Raw genomic sequence first — 23,792 nt, forward strand, 5'->3', positions numbered from 1 at the left:
AATAGCACAACTGTACATCTAAGACATGTTAAAAAAAATGAAGCACATATAGTCAAGATCTTCAGAAAAGATCTTCAGTTAACTTCTGCAATATATATTCCTTGGCAGGGACTAAGTTAAATTTGCTTAGACTTTATGTACAGATATATGGATATCTTTTTTTAAAAAATGAAAGCTGAACAAGTATATAGGTGATACAAATTCATAAACCACTGACATTTCACTCTCATGGTTTAGCCACAGGCTCATAATCCCCCAATCTATTTATATTCTTACTGTTCAGTTACCTTTCATTTTTCCAAAAATACATAGTAATATAGTGTGTTTACCTGTGAGGTGCAACTGGAGATCTCTTCCCCAAATTAAAAAATAGATAAAGATATGCATATAGATAATCTTGCATATTTAGATCCCATGATCTCAGATCTGACCTGAAACCTTAATGTCATGATATTTTGAGCATTCGTAATCTACCTGGTCCTTGGACAGATATTCACATTAGATTTACATTAATTATTCATTTAGCCTGGATCTAGCAGTTAGGTTACTGAGATGAAACCATGTGGCCATGCGGCACCTCACTGTTTACCTCCAGGACCCGACTGCTAGATCAGGGCTAGATTATATAGGAGTATTTAAGAGATATTAGCAGGGATGCTGTAACAATTTGTATAGTGAGGGTGCTGAAAGCCATTGAACCAAACTGTAATCCCTGTATATGATGGAAACCATTTCAAGCCAGGGGGTGCTGTCACACTTCCAGCACCCCCACTTTGAGCACCCCCGATATCATACTAGTCTCTGTTATTATAATGCACCTACATTTAAGAAAATACAATGGAAGATTTTTAATGAACACATCTCACCTTCACATAACATTTCAGGCTGACAATAGATGTTTCCATCTTTTTCTTTCAGAGCAGTTGCAGTAGTTGATGGAAGTTTGACTAAATTAGTACCTACTTCTGCACCCTTAAAAAAAAAAAAAAGTAATATATAGAGATATACCTATCTCATAGAACAGGAAAAGACCTTGAAAGGTCATTGAGTCCAGTCCCCTGCCTTCACTAGCAGCACCAAGTACTGTCTTTTACAGGGGGTGGTTTTTTTTGCCCCAGATCCCTAATTGGCCCCCTCAAGGATTGAGCTCATGACCGTGGGTTTAACAGGCCAATGCTCAAACCACTGAGCTATCCCTCCTTCCTGTGAGAGAGTAATGCTAAAAACAACAAGAAATTTTAAAGGACATATTTCTAATTTAGGACTTCCATCAAGGTTGATTTTACTGTATGTAAATTGCTATTAGGTTCCATTTGGCATAAGCCAGATGATCCAACTTCAAAAGGCTGCTTTCTCAGAGGCATTTCTCTTGCATTATTAGACTATGAGCATTTCCATTTAAAAGCCCTTAATTTGCAGGGGATTCTAATAAATCAGCTATAGGTCAAACTTGATAAAAATGTCAGCCAGATGGTATTTTTGCTTTATCACAGAAGCAGTGTAAATTCATCATGTTATTTGGGAGTTAGGGCTAAAGGCTGGGATTTTCACAGTCATTTAAGGGAGTGAGGCACCTACGTCAATAGGGCTTGGACTCTCAGATCCCTTTAACTCCTTTGAAAGGCCCAGTGTATAAAAAAATAATGTAATGGCTTCTCATTTTAAGTGTGTGTGTGTGTGCGCGCACGTGCATGGGGAGGGTGTTATCTAGCTCACATATTATGCTAAACAGACACCATGTACATACATTGATGTCATTTGGTGCTTTTTAAAAAGCGTAACACTGATATTTACTTTAATGAAAATGCCCGAGTGTTCACATTAGTAGTTCAATGAGATTTTTCAGTATAGGTCTTTCTGTACAACGTTGCTGAATTCTTAGACTGCAAGATAGGAAGGCAGGACAATTTGAGCGGATTCATCATAAGAATGCAAGAACGGCCATACTGGATCAGAACGACAGTCCATCTAGCCCAGTATCCTGTCTTCTGACAGTGGCCACTGCCACATGCTTCAGAGAAAATTAACAGAACAGGGCAATTTGAATTTATCCATCCCCGTCATGCTTCCTAGCTTCTGGCAGTGGGAGGTTAGGAACACCCAAAGCATGGGGTTTCATCCTTGACCATCTTGGCTATTAGCCATTTTTCTTCTCCATGCATCAAATGTATCCTCCTGCATTGCTGCAGGACTGTTTTCATGGCATTAACAAGACCCAGTTTCCAGGGCGTAACAAGGCAGACAGTATCAGCCATTCCAAACTGAATCAGGCTGAAACTTGCCTGGCAAGTTGCTGAGCAGTAAATCAGATTTTCCTACAAAACAATGATGTAAAACATTTAAGCTGTTTCAAAGCTACAGAAAGGTTTGATCCTTTCCCCCACTTTAGTAAAGCTCTCATTGAAATAAAAATCCCATCATCTTCATAAAATTACTATTGAAAAGCAGCTAAGGGGTTTTTTTCAGGGAGGGGTTGGTGGGTAAATTGCGGGGGTGGCGTGAGGGATGATTTTTCACAGGCTTCCATTAATGGGCATCAGATTGTACGTGCAAAAACCCATATTTGCACCTGCCAATCAAGGGCCATATTGATACATGTATTCATGTGGGGTAGCACCTTGCCCCGCAAACAGTTCCATTGACTTTGAAGAGACTAGTCAAGTTGAACAGGACCTTTCTCCATGAACAAAGGAATCAGAAGCTGGCACCAAGTAACTGCCCATTGCTTGTGCAAATATAAATCGCCCTGTGCACACAAACAAACAATTACATACCCCCCAAATTTTGTGGATATCATTTAAAAAATCAGGAATTTGGACGTGGCCTGGCAAACCAATGCTTCATACGCTTTTTCTTTTAGTGAGTTATTCAAAATTACTGCTCAAATACAATACATTAAATGTTACCTTGTCAAACCCCAGAGGAACCACAAATCGCTTGCAGGCTGGTATGGCAGTGAGTTTGGTGTTTTTCTCCAATTCTTCATTCAGGTTTTTTAAATAGAACATTTGATATAGACTATTGTCTGGATAGGAAATTACATCAACAACAACATGGCCGTCCTCCTCATAAGCATTCACATGGTGAAAAAGGACCATGGCATCTGTATAAATCTTGGCGGATATATCCTTTTTGGTCTTTTTGTCTATGAGGTGAATCCAAGTCTGAAAGACGTCAAACACGCTAATGTTTAGTAAGCAACAAATACTTTTTTTTTTAAATGTTATTTCATTGCAAACCAGTGTTTCCAACTCGATGATGGCACATTTGCTTTGTTTATAATGTTGTATTTGGAGTACTTCGGTTGTGCCATTAAGAGGCGAGATTCTGGGTAAGAGGCACAGCACAGAGCATGCAAGCTGGAGGCGGGAGCTTTCACCCCACCTTTACACCTTCCCAATTCATGGCTGCTCTGGGAGCTGAAGTGGCCCCCATAAAAATTTAGGACCCCTGGGAGGTGTCTAAATTACAGTCACCTGTCTCACCTGACCGGAATCTCCACAGTGCTACATGCAGAGGTCCAACATGCCCTCTCACACATGGTTCCAACTCTGGCATACCAGGGGCATCCTCAGAAGACAGCCTGCAGTTGCCTTCTTCTGTTTCTGCATTAGGAGAATTCTCCCTCAGGCGAATCCAGGGTTTTTAGAGTGCCTTTATGCCAATCTGGCCCTCTTGCCTCATGTAAAGGAGCCAGAATGGTGATTAGAATCTCAACTAAAGTCTTTACACTTATAGACCTAAATGTGTATACTATTATATAGTATGTTGTTTAAACTAGAGGTGATTGTACATGGTTACTTGACATGACAGATGGAGCAGAATCTCTCTGCTGGTGTGGGATATTTCTAATAGTACCCAATACTATCCTTTTTCTCAGGTACCTCAACACCAGAGATTTACTTATGGGAATTTTAGGTGAGGTGAGATAGCTGGATCTTTCCTTAAGAATCCTATCTACTGAAAATATATATAGGAAGAGAGGGGGAACACATTCCTCCAATGGGAAGTGACTGAAATTTTGCAGCAAGGGAAAATATAGTATAGAGTGGGAATGGTTATTGTCCTGGCTACCCTCATTGCTTGGCACATAGTAGGAAAGGTACCTTATCTTCTTTATGGAAAGAAAGGCAGGACGCCCAGTTGACACCTCTGAAGTAGGCAGTTGCCAACTTGAGAATGTCCAGTTTGAATGGCTGCTCTATGAAGATGATATAATTTTCTGTAACTCCAAAACTGTGATAGTAGCTTGGGTGAAGGAGAGACTGGGAAGGGATAGAGCACAACACTTCCAGGTGTTTGAGACAGGATTTCTTCTTTTCATTCTCTAAACATAAATTAGAAAGATAAACTGTAATTATGTAAATAATAGTTGCCACTCAGTGAGATTCCTTTACTTTCTCCTCTTAGGGGCAGAGTTCCTTCCCTTCTCCAGGATTAGCAGGGGAATTGGCCCCCTAACCGACAACCACACAGATAAGACCAGGGCCATCCATGCAGAGGACCTGAGCCTTTGCAGTTACTCCCAGCCCCTGGAGAGTTTCTCACAGGCCACTGCCCCTGAAGTTCCAGCATGGAGGGGGACAGAAGTTAAGTACTGTACGTACTGACAGCTGTACAGAAGGGACCGTATGGCCCCATGCTAGTGTAACCTCCTGGTGAACTTGCGCTTCTGGTCACCCTCTGTGCCACAGATTATGTGAGTCTATTACAACCCTACCTATAGTCCCTGGCTCTTAAATTGTAGCCGTTCATTCTTTTCCCTCTGGAGGGCCCAAGTTCAATCCTGGGGTGTTGGCCATAGAGTAACAGCTACGTTAGCAGCCGGGCCCTGCCCCATTGCTACGTTTAACAGAAATGCACAGAAAGTAGATCACCATGAAGAAGAAAAGGTGAGTGACTGTACAAGCTGCGACGCGAGTGCAAAGAAATCAAGGAACAGCCTTTGCTTTGGTGAGGGCTAACATTGGCAAAGCTGGTGAGGAATGGGACCTACATACAGTTTCATGTATTATGCCTGGCTCTAACCAAACACTGTCTGTCCCCACTTTTATAAGCATTTTCACCCACTGTCCTTTTCCCTGAAAATATATTTATAAAGAAAGACACATTTTACAAATTCAAACACCAAATACTACATGCTGGATACATTTTATTTTCTGTGCATTATCTCTTAACATATCTCACAACACAGAGAATGGCAAGCTAGGAGTAGGGACCAATCCTTCTGAAACAACAACATTCTTCTGTACTGAAATATGAACAGGAAAAAGTGATAAAGATGAACCTTTTCAAACACCAAATACCCAACCAGGCCGAGCAGCTAGTTCAGGAGTCCTGTCAGTCTTTTTCAAAATAACTTTAAGGAATGTACTTATAAATTTATACACACGTATGTACTTAAAAATGTATAAATATTATAATTTAAATGGAATGTAATTTACATGCAGTTTCTCACTACCTGACACCTTAACAGTGAAATGTCAAATATCTTTGTACAAAGAAGTGATGTTAAAAAACAAACAGTGATTCAGTTGGTTTCTAGACCATTTGTGGCACAGCCCTCCACCTTCAGAAGAAAACAACAACAACAAACTAACAAGGAACTCAGAGACACTAGCACAAGCCATCTCTTACCTGGCACTGAGGAAGGAATCTTAAAAATAACATATTTTGTCTTCCCCTTATCAACGATAGAGGTGCCCATATTGAGAACATTTCCAGCGCTGTCATAATGGGGATGAGAAGTCGCCAGGCTCACCGCTACATATTTATTGTAGTCAACCTAACAAAGTGATAGCATAAGGATTTATAAAGAGTATGTGAAATTACTTAGCCTACATCACAAAACCTATCATCACCTTTGGCACTAGCGGCATTCCCATTGGCAACCCCAGCACAAAGGCCAAAGACTCATGCCCTGTTTCAGGAAAGCCTCCCAATTCAGGAAACAACTTGCTTAACTTTTAAGTCTTTAAGTTAAAAACATTGAATTCAGTGGGACTTAAAGCATGTGCTTAAATTATTATTATTTGGGGCTTGAATGGGTCATGGATGCTGAGCTTTTGATCCTGAAGGTCACTTCCGGGATGAGGCACACGGGAAGAGGTTTGTGTAAGCAAAGGTAATTGCCATTGCCAATCCCTTACTGAATGGGCTTCACATAGCAAGGCTGTTAAACCAGCAGCTTTCATGATTTATTTAAAGTTGATAAACAGTATTATAGGAGGGGATAGGGACTGGGAAGTTATACATAGTAGAAAAGGTTAACTAAAAACCATGTCTTAACGCATTTAGACTCACTTTTTTAGAAAATTAAAGAAATGTCTTGCATAAGGAAATTCAGATGGTATAAGGACAGAGAAAGTTGTGATATAACTGGCCTAGAGAATTAATTACACATTATATAAATTGTTGCATAATAGGGCGAGCTTGTAGGACCATTAATCAAAAGGAATAATCCAAATAATCAGAGGCCATAAGCACAAGACCTGACATTATGCCTACAGCCAAGTAGGATTATGCACAAGTTAAAACTGCAAAAGCCAATACTTACCCTAAGACACCGGGTATTTTGTAGTTTGAAAGACATGAAGAATAAAATATTGTAAGTTAAAATAACTGACATTATAAGTTGGCATCTACAGCAACTACTCCAGTCTCCATGGCTCCCAAATGGCCTATTCTGACACAGGAAGCACAGGATAAAAAAAACATTTGATTTTTCTACATTTACTTATATCAAATTTGGCCGCCTTTAACCTGACACCCCGAGGCTGTAAAGGTCAGCATGACACCGTATTCATTAGCAGATAAAGCATCCATGTTGGATACCATGTTTTACCTTCTCTAATGTCTCCAGAGTGTGAGGATTAATTTTCCTAATGAAATTAGTCTCGCTTGTAGCATAATAATCCTCACCAGTTTTCATAATATTGATCAGGCAGTTGTCTGTGAACTCAGGAATGGTGTGGGACAAGTAGCAGAATGCCCTGTGGGGATGAAAATTTCATATGCATTCATTAATCTTTGAGAAGATCAGCTATTTTATAGTTGCTTTCACTTTCAAATAGAACAGAAATGATCATGGCTCTGTTTGTTACTTGTTTTGTGTTATCCTCCCCTTGAGCCACTCGTAGAACTGAAAGTTGTGCATGCTGTTGGAGAGCAGGATGTGACCTGTTTGCAGCACAATCATTGGAAGTGGGTTTATTATTTAATTTGAACTATCTCTGCTGGCTGGTCCTACAGCAACACAGTACAACATGTTTTGGGCCAAATTTTCAACCACTCTTAACCCAATCTGGAAGTATGAACACACACAACTGCTGCTTTTGCATGCACAAACAGTTCATCTAATATCTGGCCAATCCTGCTCCTATTGGAGTCAATGGCAAAATAACCATTGACTTGAATGGGAGTAGACACTATCGTGTGTGTGTGTGCGCATGCTTCTGCATGCATTAGAGATCACATTTTGAAAGTCTGGCCCAGTAGGTCATAGAGATTGGTACCTTTTTCAACAGGCTTTGGTAAGAACATGGTGGATTAATACTCCTTCTGACAATACATTTTTATTCCCAAGAATATTCCCTATCATATTACAACAGCGTTAAAATAAAGACTTTGGGCATAAACTGCTTCATAGTTTTCTGTAATACTTGCTTAAAGAAATCAAAAGATTTATTGGAGAACTGCAAGTAATAACTCCAGCACACACAGGCAGGACTTAACTTTGTAGTTGTTACTTGCAATGTGCCAATACATCCTTTGATTTCTATAAGTGAGTATTAAAATTTTAAAACTGTATACAGAGACTGGGAATCAGATCCCTGGCATTGCCAATGGTGTGTCAATTTTAAACTTGCATACAAACAGAGGGGCTTATTTTGTATGTGCAGAGGGGGAATAGAAAAGCAGTTGTGTTGGAGAAATAGAAAGCAGAACCTCATTGGAAAAACATTGCTTACTTGGCAAATAGGTTTTTGCATGGATCTGGATAAGCCATAGTTCCAAACTCTGACACCACAATTCTGTTTGCTTCTATATTGCAATTATATGTGTCACTGCGGAGGTATTTACTTCTGTAGTAAACTTCGCCTGACAAAGGGCAAACAAAATCTTTGTATTACATGCATACTGAGAAGATATTTATTTTCCTTAGAAAATTAATATAGAACACCTGTCAGATAAAGAAATTACAGTAGACCCTCATCTGGTTGGCCTCCAGTTAAGCAGACTATAGATTGTTTTCAACCCCTCATTTTTCAGAAGGTGTTTTGTCTCTCTGAAAAATTTCAGGGGAAAATGGGGCTGTGCTGTACTTTATTCCCATTGTTTATAGGCTGTCAACCCTGATAGCCCAAATTTTGACTTACCCACTTTACTTGGTTCACAAAACTTTTAGGCAATATTTTGTGTTGAGAAAAAGGTTTTAAACTAAAAATGCCAGCACTCGAAAGCAACTCTATATTGACTTATCTACATGTACACATGAAGGAGCAGGAAGAATAAATTGTAAATTTCAAGTTCCTAAGGAATTGTTACAACAAACATTGAAGGAGTTCTAAAATTATGAAAGACAACATGACTTTTTCCTTTTTAAAAGTCCCACTTTACTAAATTTGACCATTTAAGCTTTTAAAGGCAGTTCCTTTAAACTCACAATGATGCTGTCACTAAAACAGCCCCCAAGAAGAATCTCTAATTTCTCGGATGATGATTACAGAGCAGGAAGAGTCCTATTAGGTCATCTAACCCACCCCTAGTCCAGAATAACCCTTTGTTACATTCATAAAAACCTCCTCTCTAGAGCAGGCAGCTATTTATGGGCATTTTTATGATACTCATCACTAACATATTTGAAAACCTGTAAAACAATGAATTACGCTTCACAGCACCCCTGTGAAGTAGGGAAGGATTATTATTCTCATTTTATAGGAACTGTAACTAGGAACTATCACAGAGAGGTGAAGTGACTTGCCAATCATCACATAAAAAGTCTGAGGGAGAGTCACACATAGAACCCAGATCCTTGAACTCTTATATCTGTGTTTGAATCACCAGCCCATGGTTCCTCCATCAGGAGAACAGTATGTATCTCCAGACAAAATGGGGGAGGGGTGGCAGAAATCAATTTTCTTGGCAAATTTCAGTCTCCAGTGTTTGTAAAAAATCAGCACTCTTCTAGGTCTGAAGGAATGCCTGTATAGATTAAGCATATAGGCTTGTGTGTCTGAACAAACACAACTCCCTGTGGTTTAGGTGGTGCAATAAACTGGCAGTTTCAATGTCTGGCCATTTCTGTTTATGGCTGCGTTCTTAAGAGGCACTGAACTGGGCAGGCAGACAAGAAACGTGTTTCTGGAATCTCTCATCCCAAAACAGCAATGGAAAATAAAAAGCAAACGGGGGCAGGGAACCCAATTCTCCTACAAAGCTTGTATGTTGTGCAGCCCCCATTATGTTCTAAAGCAGATGAAATAATATTCTATTTCCGTATTGTATGGTCAGGTTGAGATTAAAAAGAGATTGGTATGGACGGAGGAAATATTGCTTCTGATCATTTCCAGCACCTTGCCTGAGGGTGGCAAGTAGGATTTGGACAGTCATTTAAGTATTGTTTATATAAGAGCAGTAAATATACCTGAGACCTGACTTGCAAGCTAAGTGGCAAAGTGGCCTAGTTTCACTCTTGGCTGCTGTCATAACTAGGTTCAAATCCTAAGAAGGGTGTTTTAGCCCATAATATAAATAGGCTGTTTGCCCATGTCAAATAAACCTCTGTGCATGATGGAACTATTAAATGTATGGAGTTATACCTATCTCATAGAACTGGAAGGGACCCTGAAAGGTCATTGAGTCCAGTCCCCTGCCTTCACTAGCAGGACCAAATACTGATTTTTGCCCCAGATCCCTAAAGGCCCCCTCAAGGAGTGAGCTCACAACTCTGGGTTTAGCAGGCCAATGCTTAAACCACTGAGCTATCCCTACCCCGATTATTAGCTGATTCAGTTTGGAATTGTGCAGGCAGGGCCAGCTCTACCATCTTTGCCACCCCAAGGAAAAAAAAAAAAAAAGCCGCCCGAACTGCGCCACCCCAAGAATGGACGGAATGCCTCCCCTTACCATGTGCCGCCCCAGGCACGTGCTTCCTCTGCTGGTGCCCGGAGCCGGCCCTGCGTGCACGTTACTGGGGCTCTGGATAGAAGCACAGTAGCGAAGTCTCTATACCTCCTGGATGCACCATGGCTATCTTCAGCTCTGGTGCAGGCAGAAGCTGCTATGCGCTTCCAAACAGCTGCAGAATGGAAATTGTAAATAGAAATGCAACTTCTATTGTGAGCTGGGTTTCTTAATCCTTTACTTTAATATCTACTCAAAACCATGGTATCTAGACCAGTCAACCAGAAATCCTGCCCTAGAGTGAAATCTTGATCCCAATGAAATCGGAGGGAGATTTGTCATTGGCTTCAGTGAAGCCAGGATTTCACCCCTGGTGTAAATATTCTGTGTTGCACAGCTCTATGCATAGTACCTACAGCACAAGCCTGTGAGCGCCTCGGACACCTCAGTGCCCATTGAAGTCAACCTCAGGAAGGGTTGAAAGACATGGCCCTTTAATGGGTGCTAACATCCTTGAGGAAAACATAACTAACTTAAATTTTTTGAAATATTTCCATTAGTTCCTATGAGCCAGCTTTTTCTCTGCATTAGAGCAGATTTGTCTCATGCCACCCAGGGATTGCCACCGCAGTGTAAGGGGGAGCATCCTGTGCCACTGAGCCACTACAGCAGCGCCTAGCACCATAGGCGCCAACTCCGTGGGTGCTCTGGGGCTGGAGCACCCACGGAGAAAAATTAGTGGGTGCTGAGCACCCACTGGCAACTCCCCGTGGCCCCGACCCCCTGCTCCAGCTCACTTCCGCCTCCTCCGTGAGTGCGCCACCACGTCCTGCTTCTCTCGCCTCCCTCCAAGCACTTGCGCCGCAAAACAGCTGTTTCGTGGCGCAGGGAGGGAGGGGCGGGGAAAGAATGGAGTTGGGACGTGGGGGGGCACGAGCACCCACCGGAGAAAGTTGGCGCCTATGCACCATTGGCACCCCTGTTCCCTGCAGCCAGAGAAGGGCTGTAGCTGGAAGAAAAGGGCATGGCTGGGCATTCCTGCTGCCCAGCAATCCTAAGGTTCTTGAATGGCTCTTTGGGGCCAATGGCAGCTGGTGCAAATTAGAGCAGCCTTTAGAAAGACTGATCCAGCACAGAAACCTCAGGATCAGGGGAACATGCAAGGCTGATTTGAAGCTACTTTTGCACATTCCCCTTCTGAGATGAGCACAGCATTTCCACCTCAGAGAAGGAAAGTTGCACTGAGAAGGGCAAGACCACCACCCATTCTCTCTTACCACCATTGGCAGCTGTGTCTGTAAGACTGCATTGACTGTCCTGCCCTTCATTTGATGTTCACTAGCTACACAGGCCCTTGTTAGTCCCATGTTTTGCAGGACCCCTAACCAACTACAGGTCTAACAGGACCTTTAGCTAAGCATCTGAAACAATTCAATGTATAAGTATTGTAAGCAAACTCCACCCACAGTTATAAAACCTTATGCTTCTGTTTAGAGACCAAGACTTGTTTTGGATGCTCGTGCTTTAATGCAGCAACCTACCATTTTTAAATGTAAAACTGTGCACCAGAGCCAAGCCATCAAACCAGTGGTTATATTTGGTTTCCCCCACTGTATGCATGCCTGGGCCATTGCGAAGAAGAATCCCCTGCAGCCAGCTTGGTAGCTCACCTGTAAAGAAAAAGGATACAGCTCATTTCCACTCCAAGTCAAAGGTGACCTTGTGCACTACAGGACAAATTTCCAAAGGTAAGCAGGTACATGGATGATGCAAGTCAGGATTTTACAACTATGTATTTGCTCATGCCATTTAGGTATGCCAATGTGGCCCTAATTATATGCAAAACTGAAAACATGAAATTACCTGAACATAACTTACTAATTATAAGAGATTGATGAGGGAGGAGCATTTTCTTCCTGAACTTTCATTTTAAAATTATCCATCTAATCCCAATGTGCTATTACCAGCAAAAGCCAGGGCTTACCAGAAATAAATTATAGGAGTCATTTATAGATCAAATGCCTCTCAGTAGATGCCAATGTAAACTGAAGGCTGGTTGAATTCCAGTAACAATCCCACTAATAAAATTACCCAGTGTAATGAAGGGTCATGATGGCAGTGCTTCAGAATACTAATAATGTCAATTCTGAGAGTATAAATAAAGATTATAACTATTGTATTGAGAATACAGAAGTGCTGTCCAGGGTTGGATACAAGATATAGGGATTTGGTGATTTATGACACACGAGGAACAAGAAATCAGCTAAGTTACCACATGTTAGTCACAAAAAAAAATCTTTGCAACCTTCATAATGCTTTTTTAACAAAGTCAAGCACTTACAAGTTAGGAAATGCCAGAATTAAGCTTGCCTGTTTTTTCCTTTGTCGTATGCATGTGCTATTGTCTTTAATTACTTTATCACATTCTATTTTTTTCCACAAGACCCCTGCCTCGGTCAGTGCACAAAATAGATGGCACTCATTTAATGAGAAGCTCTTCAATATTTTGTGTCTTCCTCATTGTTCAATGGGAGACCCCACTACACACTGTTCAAACCCTGCTCTGAAGACAGAATTATTAATAGAGCTGATCAGAATACTTTCAACAAAATGTTTGTCAAAATATCTGGCTCCATCAAAGCTGAAGCATTTTGCAGGGATGTACTGATTTTGACTCAGTTTTCGACAGGAAAAAAATCATTGCTGTCTTGAAACTGAATGGTCATCCTCTAGTCAGCTCTAATTATTCATTGCCTCATAGGCTCTTTTGTGAAATGTATTGCTCTAGTATCTGACTGCTTCATAAACATCAATTAACGTATTTTCACAACACTCCTTTGAGATGAGGAGCTATTATTATCTCTATTTTACAGATGGGAAACTGAGGCATCGAAATTAAGGTCAAAACTATCCACCAATTTTGGGTGCCCAATTTAAGATACCTATGACCTGATTTTTCAGAGTACTTAGTATTATATAGCACTTTATGTTAAAAGCATAGCTCCCATTGACTTCAATTGCAGCTGAGAGTGCTCACCATTTCTGCAAATCAGATGCTCAAGACAGACACCCAGAAAATGAGGAACACACAGTTAGTGGACACTTGTGAAAAGTTTGGTTTAACTGACTTGTCCAGCATCACACAGGAACTCATTCAGCTGCCTTAACCAAGAGCCCATCCTTTCTCTTCCTGCAATCCCCTGCCTCCTTTGCTACACACCTTCCAACTTCTGCAACAAGTGAAGCACGGGTCCTACAGACAACCGTCTCCTTCACTGTACAGCCCTGCTCTGCCCCAGAACAGGTCCATCCTGTGTAACGAATGAGGCTGGGTCCTGTGGGAAAAATAATAAAAGGCCATGTAATTTGTGAGGGATATTGGTCCATGTGACTGAAGCCTGGTGTGTAAAAACTTTACTTTTCTTTAGGTATAAACTTTAATTCTTTGTAGTTTAAGTAGGATTTGTTATTAACAGGCTCTAAGGCCACTCTGTCTCTCAGCCTTGATGCAAAGAGGAAGGTGACCCTTCACCTAATTAAGCCATGAACAACTGGTTCCCTAATTTTTTGCTGGTGCAAAGGGCAATTGAAAAGGGACCTCTAGGAGTATTTTAAGAAAGGCTGAGTGGGAATGTGAGTGGGTGAAAAGCAATGGCAATCACCACTAGGCCATAAGTCACATATAAGAATCTATCAAGGCCATGTGCACTCCCAACTGTTACCCCCACCAGGGGAGCAGAGAGGACTGAGATACGTCCATGAAGCAATCTCCTGCTTATCACATTTTTGGAGTAGCCTACGCTTGTGGTCTAGTCTAACGCCGGTTATTAGAAGAGAACTTCCAGTGAAAGGAGGGACTTTCCAAACTGACCAAGAGCCAAGCTTGCTCATCCGTGACTGGGAGAGGACCATGTTTCTGGGTTATTAGATTTGCTCCAGGGAGGTGCCATAAGAATATCTGAGAGGGGCAGTTAGGGGGCAGGAAGTGGGAGGAGGCAGATAGGGGACATGGGCCAGGCTGTTTGGGGAGACACAGCCTTCCCTACCTGGCCCTCCATACAATTTTGCAACTCCAATGTGGCCCTCGGGCCAAAAAGTTTGCCCCCCCCAGCCTAGTCCTTTGCCCCATGCCTTGGGAAACTGCACTGACGCATCTTATGTACTGTTTGTAGGGGGGAGCAGGGAAGGTGTTTAGAGTGTTTTTCCCCCCTCCAGATATGTATCCTTTTTGGGAGGAGTGAGGTGGAAGGGGAGAGAGCATTAGAGTGAATTCTTATGGTTTTTCCCCTCCAGTTCTGTTATACGTCTAACAAGAAATAAAGCTTTTGCAATCTGAAACCCCCCCGGAATATACTAAACTTACATTATTTATCTACTCTCAGCCCTCTAGTGGCAATACTGAAGAGAGCCACTTTCTTCGTATGGCTAACTCTTACAGACTAAAGGGAGGTACATGAGAAGACTAGAATAATAAAAACATATTACCCTCCCCCCAATACTTCAGCGATGGTTTCTTATCTGTTCTTGTGTTTGCACATGTAACAGCCACAATGTGATCAGTGAGTTTTTATGCTGTCAGAGACTGAAGGACATAAATTCACACCGTGTAGAGGTCAAGCATAGGAGTTTATTACACACAGCGCTGGCGGAGTGTCACCTTACTTATTAGGCTCAGAGACACTATCAATCAATTGATTACAATAGAATATATAGATTTTCCATGGGCGCGGGAAAGTGACAGGGTAGGCAGTTCCACACCCCGGGATAGGTTTTGCAGCAAGACAAGATAGCACATTAGCCAATGGTTAAAAGGTTATATAATGTCTTCGCCCATGGTCTCAAGTTAACATTTAATTAATACTTTGATAAAATGTTATTAGTATAAAATATATGTAAGCAGAGTCAGGATGAGCTCTACCCTGACATCGGGTGGTGAATTATGGCGAGTGTGGAAAAGAACTCCAGGGGCTGATTTTGTTTGCATAGGCACACCCACCCGCCTGGCATGAAACAACAGCAACTGAAAGTGGTTACTTTGGCTGGTGTGGGATCCCCAGTTTCTCTGTTGTTGGGGCAGGAAGAATAAAGTTTTGTTACCCTGATTCTGTGAATCAAGGCTAGTGGAACTGTTGTATGACAGAAGGACTAAGTGAGTCCATCACCATTACCTAAGTAGCACTTGCTTGACAAGGGGCATGGGTTACAAAACCCAGTGAATTGAGAGAGGCTGGGGACAGGTATTTGTACCTGATGGCATGGGTTCCCCTGAGGGCTTGAAACACCAATTGCATCATCTCCTCTCTCCATTGTTGAATGTCAGCGCTAACTTTGATTCTATTGGGAGTTTAGTTACAGACTGCTGAGCTGAATTCACTTTGGGCCAATGGTGCACCAGCACTGGGGCTCCCCTACTGTGAGCTGAAATCACAAAAGAGCTAACGTTATTAAGAGCTGAGTGCTGTGTTAACTAGTGGGGAAGCCCGAAGCTATATTGCTAAGCAGCTGGTGGAGCAATTTGTGGGGATGACTGGAGGAGCAGTGAGTGGCGCGGAGCCTTGTGGGGATGGTTGGAGCGGCCCAAGGAACAGTGAGTGAAGTTGTTTGCAGGGACGGCTGGAGCAGCTCGTAGAGCGGAGCAGTTTGTGGGACAGTAGGAAGTAGACTGGCTCGAGGTGAAGGCTGTGGTGGAACCCCATGGAGAGACGGCCGGCTGGCCTTGGATCACGTAAGGTGCCCCTTAACACCCTGCGTGCCCCCCTTTTACTCTGGGGCTGCACTGACCAGGGACAGAGACTTTGGGGTTTGTTGGACTTTTGGGACTTTGGATGGTTGCTGGACCCAAGAGACTTTGGGGGTGTTGGACTTTGGGGACTCTGGGTGATTTTTGGGTTGCTGGATTCAAGAGCCAAAGGGAAAGGACACAGCCCAAATTGCTGGGGTGGGTTTTTTTGTTCATGGTTTGTGTTATGAATCCTGTTTGTGGTGTTTTTCCAATTTAATGCTGATGTCATTTACCTCATGTTATTAAACATTTTCTGCTACACTCAGACTCCGTGCTTGCGAGAGGGGAAGTATTGCCTCTTAGAGGCACCCGGGCGGTGGTATGTAATTGTCCCAGGTCACTGGGTGGGGGCTCGAGCCGGTTTTGCGTTGCGTTATTGAAACAGAACCCCTAGATACAGAACCCGGCCCTTGTTGCTGCCAACTTAGATGGGCAGAAGGGTTACATATATATGTTGAATTCTGATTTGGGGTCCATAGGAATGGAGCAACTCCTTTGATTGTCCAACAGGTACATTCCTAGGGGTTGAAGCAAAGAAACAGTAAAAGGATATGATAATACAGATTGTCTTCTGTGTGTCTTAAGGAGGGCATTGGTCCCTGGGAAGGGAGGTGGAAGGATGCCATATCTTTATACTGACAACTTTTCATAAACTCAAGGTTGGATCTGTGAGAAGATTGTTTCCCTTCAGGAGAAACACAATAGGAACAGGGATCCTTTGTTCAATTTGAAACATTGGATGAAACATAATTATTCAGTTATTGCTTCAACATCTGGCATTTCTACTGACCAAGCATATTTTATCAAAGGCAATGTTATCTTGTTTACCCCAACTTTCTCTTAGATGATCACTATTTGCTAGGCCTTTGGTCTCCAGACCAAACTCTGGACTTTGGGTCTGGAAAAGAGCTGGCAAAACCATATACCAGGTTGTTATATAAAATGCACATGGATTTTAACCCTTCAGAGAGCCTAGACTCTTCTGTAGCTTTTGTTAGAACAGTCAAATGTGCATCTATCTTCATCCGTTTATTCTCTTCCCCGCACAGAATTTCAAACCTAATACCATATGAAGGTGTGTATGTTTGTACTGTGCCTAGCACAATGGGATTCTGGTCCAGGACTGGACCAATTACAATATAAATAGTAGTAATGTGTATACAGTATTAGTTAAATAAACGTTCTTGGAATGTATTAAAGGCGGACCTGATAAATCGCCTTTTATTAAGGTTGCCTGATTCTTTCCATTATACTACCCCGTTTTCAGTTGCTTAGAACTTTTCGAAACTGAAATTTTCCATGCCGGGTGTCAGCCTCAGACTGAATGTTTTTTGAAAAATGTCAGCCAGAATTGTTCAGCCAGTTTTGAGAACGAGGCTGGCAGGACAAGACCACGTTCTTCATATTTTCAAAAATGTTGGTGATTTTTTTTTTTTAACGGTATTAGGCCTGTCTGCTCCCTGTCCCCATGCTTTGGAGCAAGGACTTGAAGTTTAACCGGGGGTTGGCCTTTGTGTCAGGGACGTGCCTTTTGCTATCCTTCTGAAAATCCACCCAAATTTGGCCAATTTATAAGCCTTTGAAAAATCTGAGTTCACACATGCTCAGTAGAGACTTGGATTTTAGCATTCAGATTCCCTGAAGATTCCATCCATTCTGAGCTGGTTCCAGTTTGGGCTGAACAGGACTGTCCCTGTAGTTGCTGCTCTGGGCTGCCGTGAGCTGTGCCAGGTCCAGATCCAACCACCAGAACTAAAAGTAGGTGGATTGAGAGCCCAGGAGAGTCAATGCCCCCTGCTGGGCTGAGGCAACATGGAAGAGGAAATTGCATGATTCAAAGGTAGTGAGTACAAGACCTGGGAGAGGAGAATAGATTGGGAGAAAGGGCATGGCGGCTGGCTGGTGGTGGGACGGGTACAGGGGAACTGGGAGTCGAGGTGCGGCAGAAAGATTGGGACTAGCTGAGCAAGGAGATTGGAACTGAGGCAGAGACTGGGATGGAGACCATGGGGGACTTGAACGGGTGGGGGAAGGAGAGAGGGACTGGGAATCGGGGAAGGGGCAGGAGTGAAATCAGGAAGGCCAAATCACACTTGGAGTTGCAGTTAGCAAGAGATGTTAAGAGTAACAAGAAGGGTTTCTTCAGATATGTTAGCAACAAGAAGAAAATCAAGGAAAGTGTGGGCCCCTTACTGAATGAGGGAGGCAACCTAGTGACCGAGGATGTGGAAAAAGCTAATGTACTCAATGATTTTTTTGCCTCTGTCTTCACGCACAAGGTCAGCTCCCAGATTGCTGCACTGGGCAGTACAGCATGGGGAGAAGGTGACCAGCCCTCTGTGGAGAAAGAAGTGGTTCAGGACTATTTAGAAAAACTGGACGTGCACAAGTCCATGGGGCCGGATGCGCTGCATCCGAGGGTGCTAAAGGAGTTGGCGGGTGAGATTGCAGAGCCATTAGCCATTATTTTTGAAAACTCATGGCGATCGGGGGAGGTCCCAGATGACTGGAAAAAGGCTAATGTAGTGCCCATCTTTAAAAAAGGGAAGAAGGAGGATCCGGGGAACTACAGGCCAGTCAGCCTCACCTCAGTCCCTGGAAAAATTATGGAGCAGGTCCTCAAGGAATCAATTATGAAACATTTAGAGGAGAGGAAAGTGATCAGGAACAGTCAGCATGGATTCACGAAGGGGAAGTCGTGCCTGACTAACCTAATTGCCTTCTATGATGAGATAACTGGCTCTGTGGATGAGGGGAAAGCAGTGGATGTGTTATTTCTTGACTTTAGCAAAGCTTTTGATACTGTCTCCCACAGTATTCTTGCCACCAAGTTAAAGAAGTATGGGCTGGATGAATGGACTGTAGGGTGGATAGAAAGCTGGCTAGATCGTCGGGCTCAACGGGTAGTGATCAATGGCTCCATGTCTAGTTGGCAGCCGGTTTCAAGTGGAGTGCCCCAAGGGTCGGTCCTGGGGCCGGTTTTGTTTAATATCTTTATTAATGATCTGGAGGATGGTGTGGACTGCACTCTCAGCAAGTTTGCAGATGACACTAAACTAGGAGGCGTGGTAGATACACTAGAGGGTAGGGATCGGATACAGAGGGACCTAGACAAATTAGAGGATTGGGCAGAAAAAAACCTGATGAGGTTCAACAAGGACAAGTGCAGAGTCCTGCACTTAGGATGGAAGAATCCCATGCACTGCTACAGACTAGGGACCGAATGGCTAGGTAGCAGTTCTGCTGAAAAGGACCTAGGGGTCACAGTGGACGAGAAGCTGGATATGAGTCAACAGTGTGCTCTTGTTGCCAAGAAGGCTAACGGCATTTTGGGCTGTATAAGTAGGGGCATTGCCAGCAGATCGAGGAACGTGATCGTTCCCCTTTATTCGACATTGGTGAGGCCTCATCTGGAATACTGTGTCCAGTTTTGGGCCCCACACTACAAGAAGGATGTGGAAAAATTGGAAAGAGTCCAGCGGAGGGCAACAAAAATGATTAGGGGTCTGGAGCACATGACTTATGAGGAGAGGCTGAGAGAACTGGGATTGTTTAGTCTCCAGAAGAGAAGAATGAGGGGGGATTTGATAGCAGCCTTCAACTACCTGAAGGGGGGTTCCAAAGAGGATGGAGCTCGGCTGTTCTCAGTGGTGGCAGATGACAGAACAAGGAGCAATGGTCTCAAGTTGCAGTGGGGGAGGTCCAGGTTGGATATCAGGAAAAACTATTTCACTAGGAGGGTGGTGAAACACTGGAATGCGTTACCTAGGGAGGTGGTGGAGTCTCCTTCCTTGGAGGTTTTTAAGGCCCGGCTTGACAAAGCCCTGGCTGGGATGATTTAGCTGGGAATTGGTCCTGCTTTGAGCAGGGGGTTGGACTAGATGACCTCTTGAGGTCCCTTCCAACTCTGATATTCTATGATTCTATGATTCTATGAAACATAGGTGAGACAGACAGCCACTGTTTCAGCTACTAGTTCATGAGCTGCATAAGCAGGTGACCTGTCTTAGGCACCTAGCTCCAGGAGAGGATTCATAGCTGAGGCTCCCAAGCAGAGTCAGCCACTTAGGTGTCTAAATCCCTCTCTTCTCTCTGCCGCTCACCTCAGCATATCATTCCAGGCTAGTTTAGGCAGCTCCCTGCTCAGCCGTCCGGCTTCTGAAAATCCCTTCCGTACACAAAACTCTTTCCTCGTGCATTATAGTGGGAGGGACGGAGACTAACTCATGGCTGAAGATTCCACTGAGCAGCAGGCCACCTTGAGGTCAAACATTGCAAGGCTGAGCAGAGTAATGCTTAAAGTACCTCTAAGGATCTGGGCCCTAGTGAGATTTTTTTCCCCCTCCATCTGCAAAGTGGAGATAATGATATTTTCCTCTGTCCCCTGAGGGATGTAACATGAATCCATAAATGTTTGAAAAGTGATCAGATATTACAGTGATGAAGTCATGTTAAATGAGCATGTTATTAGACAGGATAGCACAGTGAGATGCCAGTGAAGTTCCTAGAAACAAGGAAAGCCAATAAAGGCCTCATAAATGCAGACTGAGATCAGTACATACAGGGAGTGATAATACAAGCCACTGAAAAATACACAGAGAAGGGGAGGCGTGCGTAGCTGACTGAAAAAATATTGAATGTTTAAAGATTCTCTTTGTTTTCACAACCAATAAGTAACTGGACCAGCATCTGTTTTAAGTGTGTTCTATTCTGAAAAGTGACTTTAAAAATTGGCATTGTGGGATTCTGTGTTTATTGTCTCTGCACCATGACCTAAACCTGGAATCTGAGAGTCAAGCTGGGTCCTCTGAGGCACTGCATCTCTATCCATAAAGATTTTGCAGGTGAGATTTTAAGTAATTCTGGTTGAGGGTTGCAAGCCAGAATACACAGAATCCAGTTCACCCCTTATCTGTGTTAGCCACGATTACAGGAGTGAAAGCAATACAATCTTGTTTTTGTCTCTAACATCAGCAGATGTTACTCTGAATTCATACCAGGGGCAGATCGTTTGATTAAGAAGGTGCCACTTTTGCCTACTTGCTGTTCCAACAACAGCCACTCTTTATAAATCATTCTTTATCTCGCTGCATCACAAAACTCTTTAGAATGAAATAAAATGTGGCAATCAAATCAAGGTAAAAATACTAACCATGGTCACAGTATCTACTGAAATGACTTCACCCAAAATGCATTTAAAAAAAAATGATTTTCATTAAATCACCAACTTAAATCATATGACTTTAAATTATCCTGTCTCAGGAGAACCATTCCTTTTTCTCTGGCTTGTTCTGCCCTCTTTGTAATAAAGCCACTTGGCATTAGTAATGTCTGCCTTTCTATTTGTCTTTAGAAACAGCTCTACAAAGAGTTACAGTCCCTCTCTCCGTCTCCAGGAAGTGAAAATGACAATGTCAGCCACTCCTCTGAACTGAACATGAAGAAAGTGACTAGGCTAGTGACTGACTACGGAAAGAGGGAGAAACTGAAAGGACAAAGAGAAAGGGAGGGAATTGGGGTGGCACCAGATCTGAATCCACCTGACTTTGCCGACAACCACCAGTTTCAGTGACTCCTTTTCAAACTTACTTGCAGGAAATGTACACCCGGAAATGTACACCCAAAAATGTCCATAAAGTGAGAAAAGTCCTGCAATTAGGGGGTAGAAATAAGATCTGATCTCAATCTTCTAAACAGCCATTCATCTCTCTCTCATATTCTCCCTTTCATTAGACCCAGCAATTCCCCTTCTCAGTGTTGTCTTGGGGAAACAAGTGCCAGATTATTAACTCATTTGAAAACACAAAAATACCCACCCAGTTTGGAACAGATTGTCCTTACCTTTCACCTCTGCTTTTATAGGCTCTGGGTGCTCCTCTTTATTTCTACCAAAGATCACATCCATGTCTGCTGCACTTAAACGATCTGTATATCCCCTGCACAGCTGGTGTTGCTCTTGTGGTCCCCTCTCTGACTGGGCTGCGAACAGCTCTTTCCTGTTATTTATAGGCCAAAGTGCGCCTCCAGCCAGCTGCTGGTGGCTGATAGTCTGTCAATTTACAATAGCTGTTCTTTAATCCTTAGCACATATAATACTATAATTCTCTCCCTCCCTCTCCACACTTAACTCTTTATCTCGATTCCTTTGATAGACAGAGAGAACTAATTCATTTGCCTTTTTGCTCATGATTGAACAAGAGATCAGTTCGGCAGGGGGCTATTGTCTGATCCCACCTGAATCCCAGGGATTCTGAGAAACTTTGGTTATTGATTAGATAGGGATCCTTGCCCAGATGACAATGCTGAAGGAAAGAGCAAAAAACCTCCACCTGCTACTGTGATCCTGTTTTTTAGGAGCTAATAATAAAAAAAAAAAAAAAGTCTCCAGAGCTGATCACATCCTTCTCTTTGGAATACAAGCTTGTGCCATTCTGAGAAGTAGCAGAAAATGATCAGTGCACAGCTCTGTGCTTTATTTTTTGAACAGACTGTTGAAAAGTAAGCTAAAGGGCACCTCTCTGAATGACAAATGGCTGTCTTCACAAACAAGGGCTGTAACATCACTCAAATCATGTAATGGTGAGTAAGCGGGGTTAGGGACCTTTTTTTTTTTTTAAAGAGTTAACTTCACTGCTTTTGTTTCAAGATTAGGTTCTTAGCTGATTCCAGTGTTGTTCATTTTGAAATCCTCCCGTCAAAGAATTATTTCAATATAAAGCATGTGATTGCAGAGCAAACCAAGGGACTACATTTAACATGAACGATAAGACTCCTTGTACAACTGAATATTATACAACTTTATGTGAGATTACCTTGGAAGTCAGAGACTTATTTGTTCCCATAATATGTTTAAATCACCTCCTAACAGCTGATTAAGCAATGAAAATATTTACATGCTTATTTTATGTAAAATGGAGTTTTCATTACCTATGACAGCTCTTGCTTGCTTGTGAATATTACTCCTTTTGTCCTTACTTGCAGTCTTCCCACAGGTCTGCCTTAGAGTGACCAGACAGCAAATGTGAAAAATCGGGACGGGGTGGGGGGTAATAGGAGCCTATATAAGAAAAAGTCCCAAAAATTGGGACTGTCCCTATAAAATCGGGACATCTGGTCACCCTAGTCTGCCTTCACACTGCACAGTTCCTCAAGGCAGTCAGCGTACCTTCTTCTCCATTTGGAAAACACCTCACACACTGTGGGCTCCAAGAGAAATAAAGGATAATACAATAACACAATACAGCTTCTAAATATGGAAATAAAGGTACTTTGCTGGAGTCTGTAGCATTAGTGAAGAAGCACCAGGATTTTAACAGTGAGGGCTTGAGAGGGGAGGAATCAAAGGTGACCCTCCATCACACAGGCTTAGTAATATGTTTGTTAGCAGTGATAGAGAATGGAGAGCATTTGGGAAGAAAGATAAGGGGCCTGATTCTCACACTACACCCCTTTTTCCCCCTGTGCACAGAGCCTCACTTGCAACATAAGGTTCTCCACTGGCCCTGGTCCCTGCCCTGATGAAGAGGGCATGGCCAGAGTGGACTGCACTGGGCGAATAAGAGAGCAGCGGAAGCAGAACGTAAAGCAGGCCTGAGTCTCATTTAAATTACATCAGGAGCCAAACAGGTCCCTGCACAGTCCGAGAAAATGGGGAGCACAACGATGGCTTAAAACCACCTTTGCTCCTCACTTCCTTCATGGCCTTCGGGAGGTAACTGAGAATCAGCCCCAAGGAGTTACTGACCCTGTTGCAGTTAAGCTGATGATGGGACAGCCTGTGATGTATAGGAAGATTTGCAAGTCGCCAGCGGCAGTTGCAATAATGAGAATGGCTGAGAATAAACCAGAGAGAAGGTGTAAAGGGAAAAAAGGAGGCGGCCAAGGA

The 23,792-nt window shown here is 42.9% G+C and overlaps 1 protein-coding gene across 2 annotated transcripts in view; it reads right to left on the reverse strand.

Annotated features, from left to right (window-relative positions):
- Positions 1 to 23,792, reverse strand: part of BCO1 (beta-carotene oxygenase 1) — a 31,289-nt gene that overhangs the window by 5,405 nt on the left and 2,092 nt on the right. Inside the window, exons 1-8 of one of the 2 annotated variants that reach the window (XM_034788772.1) lie at positions 21,749 to 21,942; positions 11,667 to 11,795; positions 7,971 to 8,100; positions 6,845 to 6,992; positions 5,638 to 5,785; positions 4,107 to 4,327; positions 2,907 to 3,164; positions 867 to 972 (exon numbers count right to left, since the gene is read on the reverse strand). In XM_034788772.1, the coding sequence (XP_034644663.1) occupies positions 867 to 972; positions 2,907 to 3,164; positions 4,107 to 4,327; positions 5,638 to 5,785; positions 6,845 to 6,992; positions 7,971 to 8,100; positions 11,667 to 11,795; positions 21,749 to 21,812 (1,204 nt within the window). In that variant the 5' untranslated portion in view covers positions 21,813 to 21,942. Of the gene's footprint in view, positions 1 to 866; positions 973 to 2,906; positions 3,165 to 4,106; positions 4,328 to 5,637; positions 5,786 to 6,844; positions 6,993 to 7,970; positions 8,101 to 11,666; positions 11,796 to 21,748; positions 21,943 to 23,792 lie in introns of those variants that run through there. The other variant, XM_034788773.1, reaches the window with a different exon arrangement.

Source organism: Trachemys scripta, chromosome 13 (genome assembly GCF_013100865.1).
Source record: "Trachemys scripta elegans isolate TJP31775 chromosome 13, CAS_Tse_1.0, whole genome shotgun sequence".
NCBI lineage: Eukaryota > Metazoa > Chordata > Testudines > Emydidae > Trachemys > Trachemys scripta.